At 46.7% G+C, this 21,711-nt stretch overlaps 3 protein-coding genes across 5 annotated transcripts; 2 read left to right on the plus strand and 1 right to left on the minus strand.

Moving 5' to 3' along the window:
• The first annotated feature begins 497 nt into the window (after positions 1-497).
• ptcd1 (pentatricopeptide repeat domain 1) lies at positions 498-4,552 on the plus strand. The gene is made up of 8 exons (XM_070980622.1): positions 498-1,118; positions 1,201-1,341; positions 1,633-1,851; positions 1,940-2,041; positions 2,572-3,243; positions 3,624-3,740; positions 3,826-4,008; positions 4,117-4,552. The coding sequence occupies exons 1-8, from the start codon at positions 636-638 to the stop codon at positions 4,357-4,359; spliced, it is 2,160 nt and encodes a 719-aa protein (XP_070836723.1). The 5' UTR covers positions 498-635; the 3' UTR covers positions 4,360-4,552.
• A 729-nt stretch (positions 4,553-5,281) lies between these two features.
• LOC139344591 (uncharacterized) lies at positions 5,282-11,592 on the plus strand. Of its 2 annotated transcripts, XM_070982889.1 has the most exons (19): positions 5,282-5,342; positions 5,635-5,741; positions 5,826-5,934; positions 6,028-6,121; positions 6,403-6,553; positions 6,648-6,738; positions 6,956-7,081; positions 7,290-7,352; positions 7,726-7,848; positions 8,155-8,310; positions 8,425-8,478; positions 8,982-9,208; positions 9,290-9,369; positions 9,639-9,728; positions 9,842-9,919; positions 9,995-10,099; positions 10,252-10,357; positions 11,222-11,294; positions 11,540-11,592. In XM_070982889.1, the coding sequence occupies exons 1-19, from the start codon at positions 5,287-5,289 to the stop codon at positions 11,556-11,558; spliced, it is 1,908 nt and encodes a 635-aa protein (XP_070838990.1). In that variant the 5' UTR covers positions 5,282-5,286; the 3' UTR covers positions 11,559-11,592. The 2 variants fall into 2 exon arrangements, with proteins under 2 accessions (XP_070838990.1, XP_070838997.1); XM_070982896.1 differs by lacking the exon at positions 8,425-8,478 and having other exon boundaries at positions 5,296-5,342.
• Positions 11,593-12,489: 897 nt separating this feature from the next.
• smcr8b (Smith-Magenis syndrome chromosome region, candidate 8b) lies at positions 12,490-20,307 on the minus strand. 2 transcript variants are annotated; one of them, XM_070982918.1, is made up of 6 exons: positions 20,073-20,307; positions 18,401-18,813; positions 15,932-16,677; positions 15,147-15,584; positions 14,270-14,753; positions 12,490-13,857 (listed from the first exon to the last, which is right to left on the minus strand). In XM_070982918.1, exons 1-6 carry the CDS (start codon positions 20,256-20,258, stop codon positions 13,437-13,439), a joined length of 2,688 nt encoding a protein of 895 aa, XP_070839019.1. In that variant the 5' UTR covers positions 20,259-20,307; the 3' UTR covers positions 12,490-13,436. The 2 variants fall into 2 exon arrangements, with proteins under 2 accessions (XP_070839019.1, XP_070839010.1); XM_070982909.1 differs by having other exon boundaries at positions 15,147-15,608.
• Positions 20,308-21,711: the final 1,404 nt, after the last annotated feature.

Here is a 21,711-nt window from a genome sequence, read left to right on the forward strand (position 1 = left end):
GTTTTTGTAGACATACTCAGTGCTGACTTTTTAGCCTGCCACTCAAAACATGTCTTAACCGTTAAAAAGTGTATGAGGAGACTGAGTGATAATGTTTTCGATTATCTGTGCATTTGTGCCACATTTATTCTGTTTCCATCGCACAGTACGTTTTGTCTGATCGTCGTTCAAGATATCATCCCAAAACTCTTCTGTTCGCCCAGGAGAGGAGGCAAAAATGACCTTTGTGACCAGGTGAGGGCCCTGTCGTAACGTTAGACTTCCAATCAACGATGGACGTCTTCAATCAAGCGCACAGGCATGCTAATGTATCACCGATGCAGTCGATCGGTGGTATCCACAATAGATTAAGCTTGTTCAATAATCTATGTAGCTCAGTGATAAACAGTGATATTCAAAAGCCCAATTAGTGTTCTCAGTAAGTCTTTCCCGGCGCCAAAGCACCAGAAAGGATGCTTTAAAATGTGCGTTCGGTATCTACTATTCAGGTCTTGTTTAGTTTGTGAAACATCATGGCGAGCACAGCATGCTAGGAGCTACGGGGCTAAGTTACCCTCTAACTGTCAACTGAAGTTTGATAACCCGTTTAAAGACGTGTTAATTAGTTTGTAGTTTGCTCGACAAAATCAGTAAATATGTTAACGTCCGCCGCTTGTTCGTGTTTGCGGAACGGGAGGAAAGTCTCGGTCCCTGTTTCTAAGTTGTCCTCGTTGTCAACTGTTAGGAACCCACCCAGAAGCCTTATTCTGGGGGTGCAAGATTTATCACGACATCGGTCATCGAGGCTCCTCACACCGACTCTCTGGCAACTGCAAAGGGCACTGACCGCCAGATCTGTGCCCCTGTCGTCCTCTTCCAATGGGGGTACGGACCCTCTGGGCTCCCCGTCAGTCCCAGCCGAAAGCGAGCCACTGGACCAGGACACATTCGGCTCCCTCTCCACCGACATATCCTCCAGAAGGTTTTTCAGGAAAAGCAGCTCTGACATCCAGGATCTGCGGCACCGAGAGGAGGACGACGAGGAGGAAGACCCGGTGGAATCTCGTCGGAGGCCCGGGAGGAGAAACACGACGTACTGGTACTTCTTACAGTGCAAGAAGCTGATCAAAGAGGGCAAGGTCGGTCCATGTGAGCTGTTCCATCTGTCTTCTTGCGTCTCCCACCTCCCTCTGTGTTTAAAGCCCATTTCTCCTCTGACAGCTGCAGGAGGCTTTGGACATGTTCAGCAGAGACATGCTGCAGGGGGAGAGGCTGCAGCCGGAGGAGTACAACTACACGGTCCTGATCGGAGGCTGCGGCCGAGCTGGGCACCTCAAGAAGGCCTTCAGACTCTACAATGATGTGAGGATGTTTGTGCGCTCCCTCAGCATCGTCATTAACATGTTACTCCAGACCTTAAAGTGGTGTATAATAAACAACGTTTACAAATTATTTGACAGCTATTTTGACAATCGGTTAAGTGATTTGTCAAACATTTGCTGGTTCCAGCTACTTAAATATCAGGATGTGCTGCTTTTCTTTGTCGTCTGTGTAAGTAAATGAATAGTCTGCTTTCAGCCTCCAATGAGGAGCTTCATATTTACTCCTCAGGTTCAGTAATAATGTGTGTAAACATGTGTTTGTGTCTTGCAGATGAAGAAGCGAGGTCTGGATGCTACAGATGCGACCTACACCGCGCTGTTCAACGCCTGCGCCGAGTCGCCATCCAAACAAACCGGTCTGCAGCAGGCACTGAAGCTGGAGCAAGAACTCCGCCGTAAAAACCACCCGCTCAGCACCATCACCTACCACGCCCTTCTCAAGACACACGCCATCACCAACCACCTCCAAGCCTGCATTCACACCCTCAGGGTACGGCATGAGCGCGGCTGTGTGGACGGTTTTGCTGCTGAACTGGGTTAAATGTGTTTTTTTTACCTGAGTTTGTCTTTGTCTGTAGGAGATGCTGCAGAACGGTCATACTGTAACTCAGGAGACGTTTCACTACCTGCTGATGGGCTGTTTGAAGGACAAAGAAACAGGATTCAGACTGGCTTTACAGGTAGATACACGAGGAAACAAAGTGCACTGGTCTGAAAGGGGTTTGAGAGCAGAGGCTGTCACACGCGAGAGGAACATGCTGAAATATGTGCTCATCAGTACAGTCTGAATATTGGAGTTTTGATTGGCCTTCAGCGATGTCTCTTAAACATGAAGGAGTAGAGCTGTTGTTGTCGGCTCTTGTTGTCAATCAGAAACTGTGGTCTTACAGTCCAGAATCCCTCAGTGTGACTTGTTGCTGTGACCCTCGTTTACAATCCAACACTTCAATCCACTTCAACTTATTCAAGCTGACTTTGCAGAACAGGATTTCCACGTTGCCCTCTTTTCTTCTGTCTGCAGCCATGTTCACCATCTCCTCCTGCTCTTGTTTTTTGGTTCAGTGCTTTGGCCAAAACTTAAACTGACATTTACTTTACACAGCAGTAAAATTGCTAACCAGAACTGATATTTTGCACTCAGACATTGATTAGACTCACAAAGTGAAGCATACAGTCAACCTTATTTGCGCCGTTTTTGTTTTTGTGTCAGGTTTGGCGCCAGATGCTGAGGTCCGGCCTTCATCCAGACTCAAATAACTATAACCTGCTCTTGAGAACTGCAAGGGATTGTGGGATTGGCGATCCTGCCCTGGCCACTGACCTGCTGCTGAGGCCTGTCGAGAAGTACGGGGCCGGACGTGTGTCACACGACAAGTCAGAGTCTGGATGCAAGGACTTAATAAGCATTGACCTTCTGGAGCAGCAGCTGTTCATCCAACCTGATCCAGTCAGTGACCGTCAGCAGGATGAGAGAGACCGTGAGGACAAGTCCAACAGCAGACAAGACTCCACCCATTTGATACCAGTCCGTCAAACTGTCTCGCTGCCTGTTGACTTAGCAGGTGGTTGCACAGCCCCTAACTTACTGGACCTTTTTGAGGGTAAGAGGGGGGGTGTGATCTCCCTCGGCACTGTGGACGGAGCGTCAGACAGGCTCGCCCTCATCGGAGGAGCTACAGGTTTCCTGGAGAAGATGGAAGCCAGCAGGCTCAGTCCAGACCTCAAAACTCTGACCCTGCTGGCCGACGTGATGGAGCCGAGCCACGAGTCTCTGCAGGTGCTGCTGAAGGTCGCAAGACAGCATAAAGTGAAGCTGGACGTCGCCTTCTTTAACTCTGCCATCCGCAGAGCAGCCAAAGCTGGTGACCAAGAGGGGGCAAAGGTACATACACACACACACACACACACACACACACACACACACACACAGAGTTCTTTTTTTGCCATTAAAGGGTCAGTTCACCCATTTAAAATTAAAAAAAAAAACCATTTTCTTCCCTTCAGCAGTATCCAGCCCTGCAGGTAGTTTTGGCTGTATGTGACCAGGTTTCTGCCCCCACCCCAGCACATGAGTCAGTGTCGCTGCTACTCTTGTTAACTTGTGAAACCCGAAATACTTTACACCCAAGAAATAGTCCCTATGAAACCTGGGTGTCCACCTGCAACAATGAGGGACTCTGGAAAGATGTGTTTCTGTTTATTTTTCTATTTTATTCTACAGTGATGTGAAAGCCAGAGACCAAACGTTTTTTCTCTTTCCAGGCTGTGTTGAGTGTGATGCGACAGCGCAACGTAAACATGAATGTGCAGACGTTCGGCTGCCTCGCGTTAGGCTGTGAGCGACGGAACGACGGCCTGCAGCTGCTGAAAGACATGGAGGTGAGGAAACGCGCTCAGCAGTAATCGTGTAAAGAGTAGTCGTAGTAGTAGAGTACCAATATCATGACTAGTTGTTTTTCCGCAGGAGGCGGGACTTAAGCCAAATGTCCAGGTGTTCTCTGCTCTAATTGGCCGAGCAATGCGAAGACTGGATTACGCCTACCTGACAGCAATGCTCAAAAGCATGAGGAGCATGGAGGTGTGGCCTAATGAGGTCATCATCAAACAGCTGGAGTTCGCCTCACAGTATCCTCCCAGCTATAACCAGGTGAGCGTCCGTACAGTGTGAGGGCACAAGAGTTTCACCTGGTGTCAAGCAGCCGCTCAGTACAAAGCCACTCACCCCCTTATCTTTCCTCCCTTCCATTAATTGCAGTACAAGTCCAGGAACAACTACCTGGTCCAAATCGATGGTTTCCGTGGTTACTACCAGCAGTGGCTGAGAGACATGCCTGCTCAGAGCGCTGAGGACGAGAAGGCAGAGCTGCAGTCGAAGGCGAGCTCTGCAGCGCTGAAAACAGAAGCTGCTGATGCAGTGACAGAGGTCCAGAGGAGCCAGAGAGCAGAAAGGAGATTTAATTCTCGTAAGAAGGACGAGAAGAGCAGCGCTGCTCTGTGACGGCTCTCCTGAAAATATCTGTCTCCTTGATCTTCTGTTGGCCTGTTTGCATTCAGTTGTGTAACACTGGATGGACTGTGGACCTTCTGTTAGTTAACTTATTGCACATTTATTTTTCTCAAAAGATCAATGTCATTGTAAGTTATATTTCAATGGAAATAAAATGTAAGTTTCAGTACCTGATCCTCAAGACAGTGTTCGTTCCTCGACCGTCTTTGTTACATTTGGAAGACTTTTCTTGAGTGCAGCAGAACAGGAGATTATGCAAAAAATTCTAGATAAAATTCTGAATCTACTCAGAAATCAAATTTTTGTATGATAACTAAAGAAGATGTGTGAAAATAGATGTGTGTAATGAGGAAGGAAATAAGGCAGTGAGAGGTTCCATCTTTCAGCTGTAGATGGATCAGGTATGTATGTTTATTGATGGGGCATTAGCTGGTGTTATGTTATCAATTAAATAATCATCAAATGACTTAGTTGTGCAGAAGGAAATTCAATTAAGAGCTACTAAAGAGCTAATGTCAAAAGTTTAAGAGATCCGTTTACCTCAAGAGGATAACAGCAGCACATTAATGACAAAACCTGTTCATGAAGTTCCTTGAGAGAACCTTTATGTCATACATACAATTAAATTAAAAAAAAAGCATTTATTTTTATGAAATTGCTCGTGCTGCTCCGCACTGTAGCATAGTAGAGCGCTTTAAAAAGAAAAACGTATATATATTTTATGTTGTTTGTGTATGTGTTCATGTCTTTTGTGTGTCCTCCCGTTAATCTGTTGTAATGAGAAGATGAGAAATAACCTGAAATAGCTGAAAGAAACGCCGCTCCTCACTGCCCTCCAGTAGGTGGCGGTAATACCTACTGGATTAAACCGCCACCAATAAAGCCAGCAAAGAAGAAAAATTGACGTCACATCCGGTGATGGTGACGTCTGAGCACGGCGCGCAGAAAACAACTGGTTTAAACGGGCAGCGAAGGTGAGATTATTCTGTCTCTCAGAAAACTAAAACAGCTATCGAAATATATTTTAAACGTTTATATTTAAAGTGAAACGGAACAGAGAGCTGACGCCTACTGCTGACATCATTGCCGGCTGTGTTTACGCGCAGTTTAACTTTGTGCTTCCTGTCTTGAGGAAAGTCATGTTAGCTTCTTCAAAGTAAGATAACGTCAAAGTTAGCTAAAGAATAACGCGGCGGAGACTCGGTCCCAACAAACCAGACCAACCTGTGACCATGAAGGGTTTGCTCTCTCTGTTTTTTTGAGCAGGATTTTTCTGATGTGTACAACGAACAATGGAGAAATAATCATCCTCAGTGATGATGATGATGACTGTGAACCCTCAGTGCTCATTGTGGAGGACGTGAAGAAGAGCGGTAACAGCTGTGTTTGCTTCACACACCAGCCTGTATGTGTCGGTGGATGATGTTCTCCACAGCTGCTCTTCCTCTGTCTTTCAGACTGTGCTTTAACTCCCGGCGCTCCTGATGAAGACCTGGTCGTTACCTTTTCCCGCCGCGCTGAGGTGCTGCCTCACGCGCGGTATGACTGTCCCATACACCCTTTCACGTGCGTTGAATGCCACACACCTTGTGAAACACGGATCAATACTTCATGCTCCTCCATTCGGGATGATCACCCTCCTTCTCTTCTGTCCTTCAGCTCTACACATGGTGTGATCAGCGCTCCTGTGGACTTCAACCAGCTCATGTGCGATCAGTGCTTCTGCTACATCTGCGACAAGCCGGCCTCATCAGTATGTGTTGATGTAGTCTGTCAACTGCACACACGGCCACACTGATTTACCTGGAATAATACACACAAACACAGACACATCAAAACTAAGTGCGTGATGTGTAAACTCTCACAGGCCACTGGAGGAATTTCAGCACGTTTCTTCTGTTGTCTGCAGAGTTGTAACAGCTGCATTAATGTTGTCTGGTGTGTGTGTGTGTGTGTGTGTGTGTGTGTGTGTGTGTGTGTGTGTGTGTGTGTGTGTGTGTGTGTGTGTGTGTGTGTGTGTGTGTGTGTGTTCAGTGTGTAATGTGGTGTCACAGCGGCATGTCTCACTGCAACAGCCACAAGAGGAGCGACTTCTGGAACAAGCTCAGAAACAGCACGCTGCTCGGAGGCCTGAGGACTTTCAACCTCACGCTGTCTGAAGTCGACGCCCACCTCCGACACGCAGGTACTCGCTCTTGCACGCTCGCATTTGGAAATCCTCAGACTGACCCACGTGCTGTTGGACTGTCCTCACATTTGCTTGTCGTCCTGTCGTTCAGAGACGATGCTGCAGAGCTTCAAACAAGAGCTCGCCGCGCAGTTCTCCTCCTTCCTGAAGGGAAATCTGAACCAGCACGGCCTCGTCTACGAGTGAGTGACGGAGCAGATCTGAACACTGTTCACCCTTCACATCGTCTTACTCCATTTATGTTTTAAATATATGTGTTGTTGTTTTTCCAGTGCATGAAAGTCATTAGGATTCATCCCCATCCATAAATATTTGAACCAAATGTCCATCCAATGTGTTGGACATTATTAACTACTGCTAAGTGACATTTTTGTGTGTTTTGTTTGTTTGTTTTCCTAGTTACACGCCTGTGTACGAGCTTGTGTCATCGTTCTTGAACAAGGCAGATAAACTGGACGGCAGAGCTGCTGCCATCATGAGACTGGGAGCTGCTGAGGACTTCATTGGACACTGTCAAGCCACAGGGTACACACACAACTAACACATGAATCTTGACATGAACTTGAAATGTTTCAATACCGTAGTTAAGTAAATGCACGTGTACGATAACCATCGATTTTCTTACCACGGTCATGAAAACTGCTGCAACTCTACATTTTAGACCAGCGGTTGTCTTCACAGTTAAGCGTTAAGCTGTGTATTAACTGTCCTCAGTTGATGTGATTCTCAACAGGACCTTCATCTCGAAGTCTCCCCTGGCGAATGCTGCTGAGGCCAAAGTGCTGTTACTACAGAGGTACACACACACACACACACACACACACACACACACACACACACACACACACACACACACACACAATAACAGTCATCATAATGAGCTTCATTTGTGTAGCACCTTTCATACACAAATGCAGCTCAAAGTGCTTTACAAGAAAAAAAATACATTAAAAAAAAGACAAAATGAGCGAGCTTGATGTCCATTGGTAGCGTGGGGCGGAGCTTTGGAGCGTGATTGACAAAGGCTGCAGCAAACCAGCAGCAGACAGTGGCAGTGTCCTTGAAGTCAAACGGCGTCAGAGATACAGAACCTATCTTGTGTGCTGTCTGCGGCTAATTGATTTAGATATTTACCTTCTTCTTCCCTCCGTGTGTTTGGGCTTTTCCAGGGTTATTTCCTCCCTGCAGAGACAGATGGTGATGGATAATTTTACCCCTGAGTTCACCTGCAAGCTGCAGGACTTTTACAAGAGATTCTGTTTCCCTGCTGAGCTGAGGAGCCTGAGGAACAGGTGTGTGTGTGTGTGTGTGTGTGTGTGTGTGTGTGTGTGTGTGTGTGTGTGTGTGTGTGTGTGTGTGTGTGTGTGTGTGTGTGTGTGTGTGTGTGTGTGTGTGTGTGTGTGTGTGTGTGTGTGTGTGTGTGTGTGTGTGTGTGCGTGTGCGCGCGCGCTTGAGTGCATGTGTGCATGTGTGTGTGAGTTCAATTGTGCCTACGAGCCAGAAGTTCATATGAGCTTATGTGTGTTTTCCTTTCTCATCTCCAAGGTTGCATATTAAAGCATTTTTTTGTGTGTGTGCGCGTGTGTGTGTGCCCTCAGCCTGTGTGTCCGTCCTTGGCACGATGTCCTGCTGGTGTCTGTGCTGAGGGGACAGAATGTGTCGGGCGTCCGCAAAGACAAAGGCAAGAAGGACGTCCTGATTGAGCAGATGTCTGTAGTTCTGCTGAGAACAGAAGTACTACAGCGACGGCACAGGTACAAAACGGTACACACACACGCTCTTTTACACTTGTGTATATATAACACACACACACACACACACAGGCGCGCGCTCATAAAACCAACCTGGCTGTGTTTCGCTGTGTGCAGGTACAGAGAATTGTGTCGTTACCTGCGAGTCGTCCAGACTGATGATGCCAAACCGTGAGTGTTCAATGACTGCAGATATTTGACCCCCTGAGCTGACCTCTGACCTCCAGGATTAAGCTTAAGTGTGGTTACATTGAATTTTAGCCAGTATTTGACAAGAAGCGCGTCTTTGAAAAACATCAAAAACATTTTGTAAAAATTTCCCCAAAAAGGAGGAAAAAAAATCCTCCATTGTTGTTTCGTCATTTAAAACACTTCCTGTGATCAGCCATGTTTTTGTCAAGGGGAGCTCTTTTAATAATTAATCTACATTTTTGGTTAACAGAGTTTTGTTTGTGTCTGAAGAAGTTTTACAGTATTTCCAAATCTGAATATGTGCTGCTGAAACCTGTTAAAATGACTCATGACATATTTACACTCATATGAAAGCAAAGCACAAGACGGTCCAGGCCCTGTTTTTAATTATAATGTAACACAAAATCTCTTCAGTAATAATGATAATAATACTTCTGACTGGTGACATCACATTGTCGACCTTTGACCTGTGTCTCCAGCAGCCTCCAGCAGCTGCAGGACCTCATCCCTTTCTTCATGTGCATGGAGGGCGACTTTAACTCCGCCCTGAACAGTTTGCTCAGCGCAGCGAAAGCCTCCGCCTGCCGCTTCACGCCACAGCTCTTCCTCTTTTACCTCAGCCTGTTTAAAACGGCAGCAGCACCGAAGCTGGTGGTCAGTCAGCCGGAGCAGCTCTGCAGTCCCGACGCAGCGTGGGAGCCGATTAAAGGTCAGACTCGGACAGGTGACGGGCTTTCACTTCTAACACCTCCTGACGTTCCTCTGAGGAGTCTGGCTCTCTGCTCTCCAGGCGCTGCGCCGCTGGGACGCGATGTGCTGGTGAAGTTTGCCCTCAGGGTGCAGAGATGCTGCTCTGCTGTCTACGATGATGTAAGTGTAGAGTGATCATCACAGGTGATCAGTTTGTGTGTTTGTACTGCGTACACAACCCCGTGTTATGAACAGACACGTGTTCGGTGGTGAAATGCTTTCAGGGTTTTGAAGCGTTCACTAACCTCGTACATGCACGGCGGACGTGGGATCTGCTCAGAGCTGTCCAGACCTGAGTGGCCTTTTTTGTAATCCTCTCCATATTTAAAGCACCGTGCTCTGTAAACACAGCATGCTCCAGTGTGTGACTGCACGTCTTTGTGATCCAGTCTCAGTGCTGGACCAGTTTACTCACCATCGTCAACACATCCTGCGGTCCATCCGCTGCTCTACCGGCACCGAGCCCACAGTTTCTACACGTATGCATTTCTTATTTGTTAACAGCTCTTTTTTTAAACATCCAATCATCCGTTGTTTGTTTGTGGTAGTTGTTTTCATTCTGTACTTCCTGTCTTTGGTGTCTGGACTCCAGGAAGCAAAAGATGTTGTGAACGTGATTCTGCTGGACGAGCGCTGGTCAAACATCCAGAGCCTGCGATTCTTTCACGAGGTACGAATGTCATGAGCTGCACGCCTCAAACCCACTGACGTGGCAGACTGAATACATGAGCGTTTGTGTTTACAGGTGTACCCAGATCAGGCCTTGTTGCTGTTGGTAACAGGAGCGTTAGGTTTAAGAATCCTTGACTCCGCTCTGAGTCCGGCCCTCCCTGTGCTCAACACGTTTAAGGTAAAGTCCTGTCCCCGCCTCCTTAGACGTCACATCCTGTTTGTGGACATTAAGCCCGCGGTCTCCTCATCGCCTCCTGCTGTGCTGTCTGGAGGAGCCGTGGAGCTGATGAGGATGTAAAGATTTTATCCAGTGAGCTTTCTGTCCCTCAGGAGAATGTGTGGGCTCTCGAGTGGCTGCGGGACAGTTTGTCCTCCGGCGCAGAACACCTCAGCGTCTTCCTGCAGGCGGCCCTGAAAGAGGTGGAAAACACAACAGGTGTGTGTGTGTGTGTGTGCGTGTGTGCGTGCGTGCGTGCGTGCGTGCGTGCGTGCGTGCGTGCGTGCGTGCGTGCGTGCGTGCGTGCGTGCGTGCGTGTGTGTGTCCATCCTTATCTGGGGCTTGAATCATCAGTTATTAAGTGGTGGAAGGAGCATTCAAGGTTTCTGAAACTTTTAATTAAGTAAAAGTACTAATACTACACTATAAAGTAAAAGTATAATGGAGTTCAGTACAATATCACCTTTAGCTATGACCTCGGTAACAAACCTATAATTAAATTTACACGTTTCAGTCTCATCAACAGAAACAAACCTCATAAATGAAGATTTGATGGCAAATTAGGTCGTACAGATGTTCCTAATTAAGTGGCCGCTGAGTGTATTTCAAGACAAGTTGTTTCAGGTGGATTCTTTCTTTCTAAATGCCATCCTTTAGTGACCTCTAGTGGCAACATGTAGGAAGTGGAGGACGAGGATAATTCAATTCAATTCAATTCAATTCAATTCAATTCAATTCAATTCAATATTCCTTTATTCGTCCCTCGAGGGGAAATTCTGAATTTCACAGCAGCATCAATAACAGAATAGAATATTAAAAGACAAAGTGCATGCAGTTAACACAAAGTATATACAAAAGGGTGTACCGGGAATAGTATTTACAAACCTAAACTATTGCACAGTTTACAGAAAAAAATATTGCACAGATTACAGGCTTTTATGTACTGAAATATTGCACAGATTATTGCCCAGGTTATTGCACAGATAAGCTCTTGAAAACACTCCTGCTGTGCTGCTAGTGGTCAGAAACTCTTCTCTGTCTGTGACTGATGATGAAGCTGCTCTGTGTCTGTGTGTCTGTCAGATGGAGGTCGTTTGTTCCCCTTTCTTCACGCCCTTGTACGCACTCAGTCTTCTGCCGCAGAGAAGTGGGACCAGTGAGTCATATTTATTTTATAACTTAATTTACAAGCCTTTGAGCTGCAGATTAGTTTCCTCTTAGTTCTGGATTGTAAAGTTAGTCAGAGGCCGTGGGTCTGACCTGTCGCCTTGTTTTCCATGACCTCTCCTGACCTGCCGGTGATCAGCACCTACTGTAAGTCGCTCTGTCACACGTGGTGATTCTTCACTGTCTTCATCGTCTCAGGGTTAATTTAACCGTCTGCATCTGTTCCTCATGCAGGCAGTGCAGCGGCTGTTGAACTCTGCTCCTCCCTCCCGTCGCAGTGTCAGCTGTAAGTCCCCCCACCACCACCCGATGACCAGTCTTAACAGTGGTTTACACTCACTGTCATTAAACACATCATGTGAAGCCTCGAGCCTGACACGTATGCTGAATGCATTCCCATCCTCTTTAAACAGACATTCACTGTGTCTGACACTAATTCTAAAACCAAAATGAATGATTATTGGTGCTTATGGAGCACTGGCCCCACACCTCTGTGTGTGTGTGTGTGTGTGTGTGTGTGTGTGTGTGTGTGTGTGTGTGTGTGTGTGTGTGTGTGTGTGTGTGTGTGTGTGTGTGTGTGTGTGTGTGTGTGTGTGTGTGTGTGTGTGTGTGTGTGTGTGTGTGTGTGTGTGTGTGTGAGAGAGGAAGTGATTGAGATCATCATCACATGTGGCGCTCAGTGGAGTCGTTTAATGACATCGGGTCACATCCAGCCTGTTCAGTCATCGCTTCACAAATGTAAGAAGGCACAACGGGTTTTCCTTTTGAACTTAATTGACTTCATTGATTTATCAGAGCTGCTGTGTGGACGTGTCATTAGTGTGTTTTCACCCCTCAGGGCTGATCCTCTCTCATTAATGCACAAAGGACACCAAACGATACGTGTTGCCTCTCAGATGTGCATTAAGTTGATCTGAAACATTGATAAAAAGCCTCCTTCTCAGCAGCAGCTCGCACAGGTTGATTTTTTTTATTTTTTTTGTTGTTGTTGGTCGCAGCTGGACCTGATTCCATGCTGATGTTCCTGCAGACGCTGAAGGCCCAGCCCTCCCTCCTCTCAGGTCGAGCACCGTGGAGAGCTGTGAGTGACAGGTGAATGTGGGACACCAGCGAAGAGACTTAAAACACATCCTCTTTATTTAATAACATTATAGGAACACGTTATGCTGCTTCATCCTTTTCATGACTTCATCAGCGTTTGATCAGCAGGCAGACTAAACTCTGCATTGTGGGATCTTTTTTTATTTAAACTGAAAGGCGTTCATGTTATTTAATGTTACATTTGCTGTTAATGTAAATACTGAATATCATTTTCAATAAATATTTGATCACAAAACACTTAATGTTGCTGTCTGGAAAAGCTTTTGGACGTTCACTTCTGTTCTAAATCCTCATGAGAAACAATTATGTAATGTCAGTAAATACATGAGAGACGGGTTATTTTACCGCTTTGATTCCTTAATTTAGAATCCTAATGTAAAACACGACTTTATTTTCAGAGTAAATCGGCTCATATTTGCATCAACAAAGGAACAAAAGTACAGTGTAAAACATTCAGGCTGCTGCTCCGTCACGTGCAGCTGGAGCCTCTGATTCAGTCAGTTTTCATGTAGCTGTGATACAGGAAGCAGGCTGAGGGGTCACCAGTCAACCCATTTCAAAGTGCAGCTGAACTGGTTGAATGTTAAGTGACAGAGCAACAGGCCTGACAGACAGTCGCAGTCGAGGGTTTGTTATCAGTCAGCGTCGTTCTGGACCGCCGAGATCCACCAACTACAATCAGCAGTACTACAGCGGCTTTACAGTCATTTCCTTCTTAAACTATGCAGCGTTCATGTGTGGCTAAGTCATCTTAAAATCTGCATGTGATTCAGTAATAAGTTCATTTTAAAACCATCATACTTCATAAAAAGTCCAGTATTCAGCTGCAGAAGCTGCCAGCGGGTGCTCGTGAGGCACTAGTGCATTTGTGTCCAGCAATCCAGAGATACACCACGGAGTAAAAATCATGCAGACACACTCAAATTTAACACAGCAGATAAAAACTCCACATGTTCACAGTGTCAGATGATATCAGTCAGGATTATAGAGAAATCAGTGCACGAGTCGGCTGCTTCTGTCCGTCCAGTGTTTATGCTGCATTGGTATTTCTGTGCAGGTGCAGCAAGCAGTAAGAGAAGCTTAAAACCGGTGGTCCACATCCTGCGTGGCGCCGTTTGATGAGGTCAGACAGGAAGTGCATCACCCTCAAATCGTTCTCACTGCTGCAGAATCCGCTCCTGAACAGGAAGCCCTCTTCCTCTGGACGTTGTGAAGCAGGACTGAACGTGTGCAGCAGAGCCTGGTTGGCCAGCGCAGTCAGGCAGCTCTCCAGGTGCAGCAGGTAGGTGACGCCTCGGCTGATGGCGGCGTGCGGGTTGGCCAGTCTGCCGACGAGAGAGCCGGAGTAGGACGGAGACTGCAGCGTCCTCTGGTCCAGGTCTAACAGCGCCAAATAACGACTGTAGCGCGTCAGAGAGTGAAGGATGGTGGCCGAGGAGCTGGAGGACGATCTGGTCAAAGAGAAAGGACAAGAGTCTCGAAACATCACACATGTCTCTGCATTAAGCATTAAAACTACTGAGCGATGGGGCGTTTTGGGACTTGTTGGAGAGGGGTCACTTCCTTATGCATAATTATGTCTTAACAGAATAAAACATTTAAAGGAGCAAGTGATTAAACACAACACTGACATACTGTCACATTATAAAGCTGATGCAGGTTAGCAAACGGCTGGTTTAGGGTGCTCTGTTCTGGTCTCCACCACCAACTCCTGAAGGAAAGATCTGACTCTTTAGCAGCTAAACACTAAAGTTCAGCAGGCGGCCGGAAACAATGATGATCAGAGCTCATTTTCTAATGGAACAAATAAGACATAACACCTAAAATAAAGACAGGTGATCAGCAGTTGCTCTTGTGGAGTACCTGTGTATTCCTATCAGTCTCCAGGTGAGCAGGTCGGTCAGTTGAAGCGGCGTGGTCAAACACGGCATCACCGCACTTCCATCAGGACCGGGAGCGGGCAGGAAGAGACTCAGAGCGTCCACCAGCTTTCTGACCAAACTCTCCTCCCGTCCGATGACGACTAGCGGACGGCCGCTCAGGAGGCAAAACACGGCATGCTGGGAGAACGAGTTCTGCTTGAGGAACCTGAGCGCTCTGAGTCCAGCCTTCCTTCTCCTCTTCTGAGCTTGGCGGGCGCTGCTGTGGACAGGCGGCAGGTCTGAGGAGCCGGTGAAGCTGGCGCAGTCGGACGCCTCGTCGATGCTCAGCAGCCTGAGAGGAACGCAGGGCGGAGACCACGGGTCGACGTCGGCCAGGACGACAGGAGGCGGCGAGTTCACGTGGAGGTCAGGCTCAGACTGATGGACGTCAGACCGCCGAGGCGTCGACTCCACTGCTTCTTCCACTGACAACAGCCATAACACACGTTAACAGATGTCTGCTTTATGACAGCCTGACTTCCTGTTAGCCCTGACAATGCAGTACAAGAGTTTCCTATTGTTGTTATTATTGTTCTGTGTGCTCTTAAATGATCTGAAATTCTACGTTTGAAAAAGCATCTTTTCCCTCTCCGATCGTTCTGCTCGTTAAAGAACAGATGAACGACTACTGTCTCCTCTCAACAGGACGACTCCGGTGGGAAAGTCTTAAGCATGATGAGATCTTTACTAACGCAGCCTGCAGTAAATGTGGATCTGCATTGTTTTCACATGTAGACAGTCTTCAAAATAAGAGAGGACGTGGTCTTAAATCGTGTTTAAATGGACTTTAGACATGAATACTGTAGCAGGTGTGTTACCTTGCAGGAGTTTGGACGTCTTCTCAGGTTTGTCTCCATGGACTCGACTGATCTTCAACCACTCCTCCTTCATTATAACCTCACCACAGACAGTTACTGGCTTTAAGGACTCGTCTCTGTCAGCCTGACCGTCCTCTTCCACAAGGCACCGCTCACTCTCATCTTCATTCACTAACAGAGCTGCGTTCAGCATCTTCTCCTCACATCTGCGTGCTGTCAGTTTCTCTTCCTCGCTGTCGAAGCCGTTGCTCAGCAGCTGATGCTCGGCTTCTTCTTCTGTGATGGCCGTGAGGTCGTCGGGAAAGATGGACTCGGTGGTGCTGAGCACCTCGATGCTGTCCTCGCTGTTGGCTCGCCTGGCGTATGCTCGCACACGCCGGACGCCCACATCCACTGCGGCTCGCCTGGAAGAGGCGTCCGCCGTCCCAGCGGGTGTTTCTGTTCGACAGAGCGAACTGTGAGCTGCGACAGAGGCTTGTTTGAGGGCACATACTTAATATTCTCGCACATATTCTCCCTGAGCCCGAGGAGATTTTCTTCAAACTGTTACTTTTGTTCAACAAAAGCAAAAAGTTTACAACGACGTGAAACACAAAAAGAAAACTAACATCAGAGAAACCATCTGCAGATTTCCGTAAATGACTTAAATGATCAATCAATGATCAAAACTGTTGGCCACCTTTCTGTCCATCTATTGATCGACAAACCGATCGACTTTACTGTCTTTAGCTAACAAACGCTAACAAACAGATATTCGGTTAAAATGATGAACTACAGTTTCATACCTCTGCTGTCAGGTCCGCTGACGACGTGCTGCGTCCGGTAAGACTTCTCAGTCCCGAGCACTTCAATGCTGTCGCCGCTGCTCACGCTCCCTGTCATCTCTATGGCAACGCTGGGGTCAGGGGTCACTGTCCCAGCTTCTCCTGCTTCCAGTTTGATGGGGATCTCCTCCACGCAGGAGCAGAATAACTCCAGGCTCACTGGTTCCGACTGAAGCGCCTCGACGCCGCTCTTACTCCCGGTCGCCCTCGGCGGCTCCGCCTCGGCGCTCTCTCTCTCCTCCTCGTCTCCGTCCTCCGGGCTCCACAGCTCAAACAGGAAGTTGACGAGGGTGAGTCTCCTGGACAGCGAATGTATGACGCGAGCAGTTCGCAGTACACTCCTGTCACCACGCAGGCGGCGCTCTGTGTCAGCCAGCTGCTCCTTCATCAGTGACAGGAAGTAGCTGTTGCAAAGCTCCTGCAGAGGCTTCAGACGATGCTCAGACCTGGAGGTGGTGGAGGTGGAGGTGGAGGTGGAGGTGGAGGGACAGGGCTCAGGAGGCAGTAACGCAGCTGGATCAGTGAGGGAGTCTGCTGGGTCGTAGGGCAGGAAGTCAGGCTGTTTCAGCTTCCTGTTTGGGTAAGACGTGACCTGACGGAGGAGGTCTCTATGAGTTAAGATCGATCGCTCCACAGCTTCAAGCTCATCCACTTTTTCTCCAACGTCTGTGAACCCGTGTTCCTTCAGCAGAGTCAACCGTGTGTACCTGAAACAGTCAAAGAGAGTTAAGTTCAGTCAGCAGACGAAGGAGGAATCTGCAACCAGGCTGAAAATCAATGTTTCACTGCCCTCTCCGGTTCAGAGGTTCAAGTCTGCTCCACCTCTGATCACATCCAGCATCACTGATGGGTCACAAATGTGCTCTGTGGCATCTAGAAGAACATCCAAAAGTGATGTCACCGAGCACACCTGTATGTCACTACAGCAAGGTGAGAGGTTCAACCACTGGAGGTCGGACAGGATTTCTAAGGCGTGTTAAGTTAGGCTTTAAGCAAAATCTACACTTTCCACATGTTTGCAGGGGTCCCACCTCGATCTCGTCACCTGTTCGTATCTACAAGGGCCCATGCAGATGTCCAAAATGCATGACTGCATGTGGCATTAACATACCATCATATCAGGGTCTTATTTTAACGGGATCAGTGATGAAAACATCAGTCAACTAGTCGAATGTCAACATGTTCCATGTACAGCTCAGATGTTTGGCTTAACTGTGCTAATCAGACCTCTGCTGAAGTCTCTTCAGGGTTCCATCTTTGCAGTTTGCAGTGTGAGCATCAGTAAATACTGTGATGAAAGAAGTCAGAGTAATAATTTCTGCATTTCCAAACAGTGTTTCTATTGGCTGACCGGGTACTTCTGCCCAGTCGAAGTTAAACTGTGGTGAACTCTGAGCTGCATGTCTGCAGGCGGATATGGAAGCACCAAAACAGGGAACCAGGACTGTAATGAAGGTCATTTTATTACATTCAAAGCTACCGAGGTTCTGCAATGAAGCTCTGAATGTCTGCTGTCACACTGTTTTTAATGAACATCTATTGTTCCTCAATCGTTTTTGACTTTTGGACTTTACAACAGTCAACAAACTAATTCTACCAACAGAATGATGCTAATAACCTGAGTGGCGTCTGATCTTTATCTGCGACCGTGTGGAAGTACTGAGTTTAAACAGAAGCTGCAAAAAAGGCTGCACAGCATTCAAACGTTGGTATAGAATCTGAATGTTAATGTCATGAACAAAGCTTCAAACTGTTCTGTGACAGGAAACTCATGCTAACTCATGTGTTTCCTGTCACACGGGCCTCCACAGAAGTGAAAAGGAGAAAATATTCGCAGGATCGAAGCGTGATGAAAAGATTTCCTTTGTCCTCTTGAGCAACAAACTTTCAGCATCGCGCTGCTGAATGTTGATGTTTACGTTGTGGTTGTTTGTTTGGTTAACCACTCACAAAGGCGAGACGCCACTAAAGACGCAGACTGTCTCGAAACAAGACAGGACGCCTTATTTAGGTCCAGCTGTCTTAAGTGAAACTGTTAGCATTGATTTAACGAGTGTAAGTGTTGTAGCTTGTAGCTTTAGTAGTAGTAATAGTTAATATTACACCATTTCCACCATCATCTGACTCGGCTCCTCCCCACTGCAGACACTTAATGAGCCATTTTTTCCAGCGTTTTTCGGTCAATTTCTGGCATTTTTCACTCTTATGAAAAACTTTTGGTGCTCAATAAAAACTCCTCATGATTTCTTGGTTTGATCGATCTGAGTCACCGTAAATGATACAAAAAAAACGGGATTTTAAGCGTGTTATAGTGCTTTCTATGCAGAAAATCAATTCCTGCCCTGCCTGCATTTCACACAACAAAAGAGTGACGTGACATCATGAGCAAACGACCTGTGTGTATTTCATCAAAGCCTGTCTGGGTCTTACTCGAGCTCTTGTAATTTTCTCTGCAGCTCCATAGAAAAGGCCTGTCTGTTTCCCGTCTTGAGGCTGTCAGAGGCCTGAGAGAAGCACGTCGACAGTTCAGAGAAGTTCTCCATCAGCTTCGCCTGGTCCGAGCACACGTACGCCATGCAGAAAGGTCGCACCATGCCGCGAGCCTGCAGGTCATACAGGGTCATGTGGTGAACGTATGCAAACGCATCTTCCGCTGAATCTCCCAGAATCACTCTGGAGTCCTCGCTGAAGTTGAGGCGGGGGCCGGGGGATGCGGGAGGGGCGTGGCCGGGGCCGGACGCCTGGTAGTCCACTGACATGATGCGAACGGAGAAGTGATTAAGGTCAAATGACCCGACGACTCTGGGGTCGTCCGGTATCGTCAGCACAGGTGTGGGTCCCACCTGCACACAAACAGCAGAGGTGTGAAGAGACGCAGCGTGATCTAAACATTCACTTTCATTATTTTATATGAAACGTAAGAAAATATTAGAAAGTTCCTTTAACAGTTTTATCACTCAGCAGGTCTGATGTCAGAAACAAGAAGCCGTTCGACACAAAGTTACTCTGATAACTGACTGTCCACATACACACCAAAGGTTCTCTGGCTGCAGGGTTTGATCAATTAACCGAGGAAACACTGACGTAATCAATAAAGAAATCTAATGAAACAGAGATGAGAGGACATGAACCCACTTTCTTAGATGTCTGGGTTATTCTGCTGTATATTTTTAGATATAAAGTACCTTTGAAGTGTTGATAAAAAAAAAAAATCATGATTTGGAGACGTCACCTCAGGACCTGACGAGTTAAGCTAATCAACTGATCAATCTGACACTTCAGCAGCAGCATGTTCTAATTTTTCTGTCATTTTACCGCTTGTGCATTTTTAACAATCAACATACAGGATGTACGAGACGTGCACTAACATGTACAGAAGACTCTCAGGCACTGTTGTTGTACATACTACGAGTTTCAGTCCCAGCTTTTAGTTTCAGTTCAGTTTTCTTCATGTTGTTTGTTGTGTGTTTCAGCTGCTCTGACCCATTAGGATTCATAAAAAACTTGATCATCTATCATCATCACTGCGAGGGATGCACCGATGAGACTTTTCAGGCCGATAATGTTACCTGAGCTTTGAGTATCGGCTCATACCAAGCACCTATCTGATACCCGTGTGCCTCTCTGTGTGATAGAGACTGGAGTCTTTCTTTATGTTTAGTTTGAACAACAAAATGCAACAAATAAATACATAAAAATGTACTGAATCCTTACTAAAGGAATTGTATCTGATACCAGAACAGCCTATTGTCTGCGATACAGTCAAGCTAACTGAGTCAGTATCGGACCGATATCAGTGCATCTCTTATCACTGCAGTATTCTGCACCTTGTGTCCTTTAATCTTTATCATGTAGTATTATATTGTTCACTTTACTCTTATTTGAATTGACAGTATTTTTTTTTCTTCTGATGCTTAATATTTACTCTCCTGTGCTGATTTAATCTTTAATCTCGTCTCTCTCTCCTGGTCCTTTTTTGGTGTCATCTGCTCTGTTTCTGTGTTGCTCTAATTCCCCCCGGAGATCAATAACGTCTTATCTTGACTGATAACTCCTAGTTTTTCATTAAATATAAGTATCTATCCAAACCAAAAGCACACACCTGCTCTGAGAATTCAGCCACCAATATGAAGTCTCTGTGAAACTGGGCCGAGGTGGTCCAGGGGTGGGATGGAGGTAAAAGGGGGACAGACAACTCTTCAGGTAGAGCCTGAGCCTCCTGGTCCTCTTCTCCTTCCCCAAACCCCTCAGTGCCGGTGAAGGCCAGCAGGTCCGGTGACCCGATCATGTTGAGGCGGTGAGGGGTCAACCCATGGAGGAGGGATCAGCGTCGAGCCCGGCGCTGACCGCCCCGGTGCCGCCGGCCTTCGGTCTCTGAGTCAGCTGTTCACACTGGACGTTAAAAACTTGTTGCGCAGTTTTCTACAGTCATGAAGCGACAGATACTGAAGCAGCACCGAATCAAAGCTTCAAGGACTGTCCTACCCGCGTCCTGTGAGCGACAGCAGTCACGTAAACAAGCGGCGTCTTCACGAACTGACATGAGCGAAAACTTAACGGGGAAACGAAAGTTCCCTGCGGGCTGCAGTCACACGGCTGGCGAACATTTGTCCCGGGATTTGTGTTCCCCTTTTCCGGAATGAGTAAGCCAACTTTCAGTCTGAATCATGTGCCTCGCTGTCACGTATTTGCCCGGCAAACTGAGCCCTCTACACCCGTATTTAGACCTGTGACAGACGCCGGTGTCGCGCCAGTGCCGCTCATTTCTGTTGCGAAAGCGACGCTTCATGGAAAAGGAGACTAGAGGTCCGGAGTCAAGTCAGACACAACAATCAGGATTTCCGCTCATACCTTTCAAAGTAAAATGGTTTTTTTTTAAACATCCGCTGGAAATACATCCGTTTTCGAGACAGCATGCACCAAATTAAAGCTAAGTGTTGCAGTAAATCCTACCTCCATGGGATTTACTGCAAGACTCTGCAATCTAATGTATTAAATCCAACACAATGTCAAAACTTTGTTAGATAAATCTTTTGTTGCAAACTTATATTTGTACATCCATTGTACAATAAGGGGGGAGCGACCTCATAGTCTAAAGCTCTGAAAGCATAATGTCGTTCTTTCCTTCATAAAAAGTAGTGATATCGATTGGAGTACTCTTAGTACTCTTAATACTCTTAAATGCAGAGGGGGTATCTGCCTCCCAACCAAAAGTCAAAGAAAGTTCCACAGGAGGGGAATTTCATAGCTGGGGTAGACCAGTGAAAGCTGTTATACACCAGCGCAAACACTTATCAACCAGTAAAACTTCTAATAAACCAGAGAATCCTCATATAAAAAAAAAACAATGAAATGTGCTGTAACCAGTAGATCCTGATAGACCACTAAAACCTTGTACTGAAACCTATTATAAACCAGGGAAACTTCTTAGAAAGTAATATTTTTAAAGAATCATCAAAAACTCAGAATTCAGTACAGAGCTATATTAGTGGATTACTTTCAGGAATTTCATTTTGGGAAAATAGTGAAACTTGTGTAAACCAGTAAAACCAATGAGCCAGTAATACTTCTGATTAACTAGTCACATTCTTATAAAGCAGTGAGTTGTTCACTTTCCAGCTTCCATCATTCGGTTCTTTCTTCAGAGTCAGTTCTGCTCACCAAAAGCGGGCCACTGTAGGGCTCACATTCCAGGCCCAGCTCCAGGCCAGCTCCAGCGCTGGGCGTCTTGCCATTTAAAG

The sequence above is a fragment of the Chaetodon trifascialis genome, chromosome 2 (genome assembly GCF_039877785.1).
Source record: "Chaetodon trifascialis isolate fChaTrf1 chromosome 2, fChaTrf1.hap1, whole genome shotgun sequence".
NCBI classification, from domain to species: Eukaryota; Metazoa; Chordata; class Actinopteri; order Chaetodontiformes; family Chaetodontidae; genus Chaetodon; species Chaetodon trifascialis.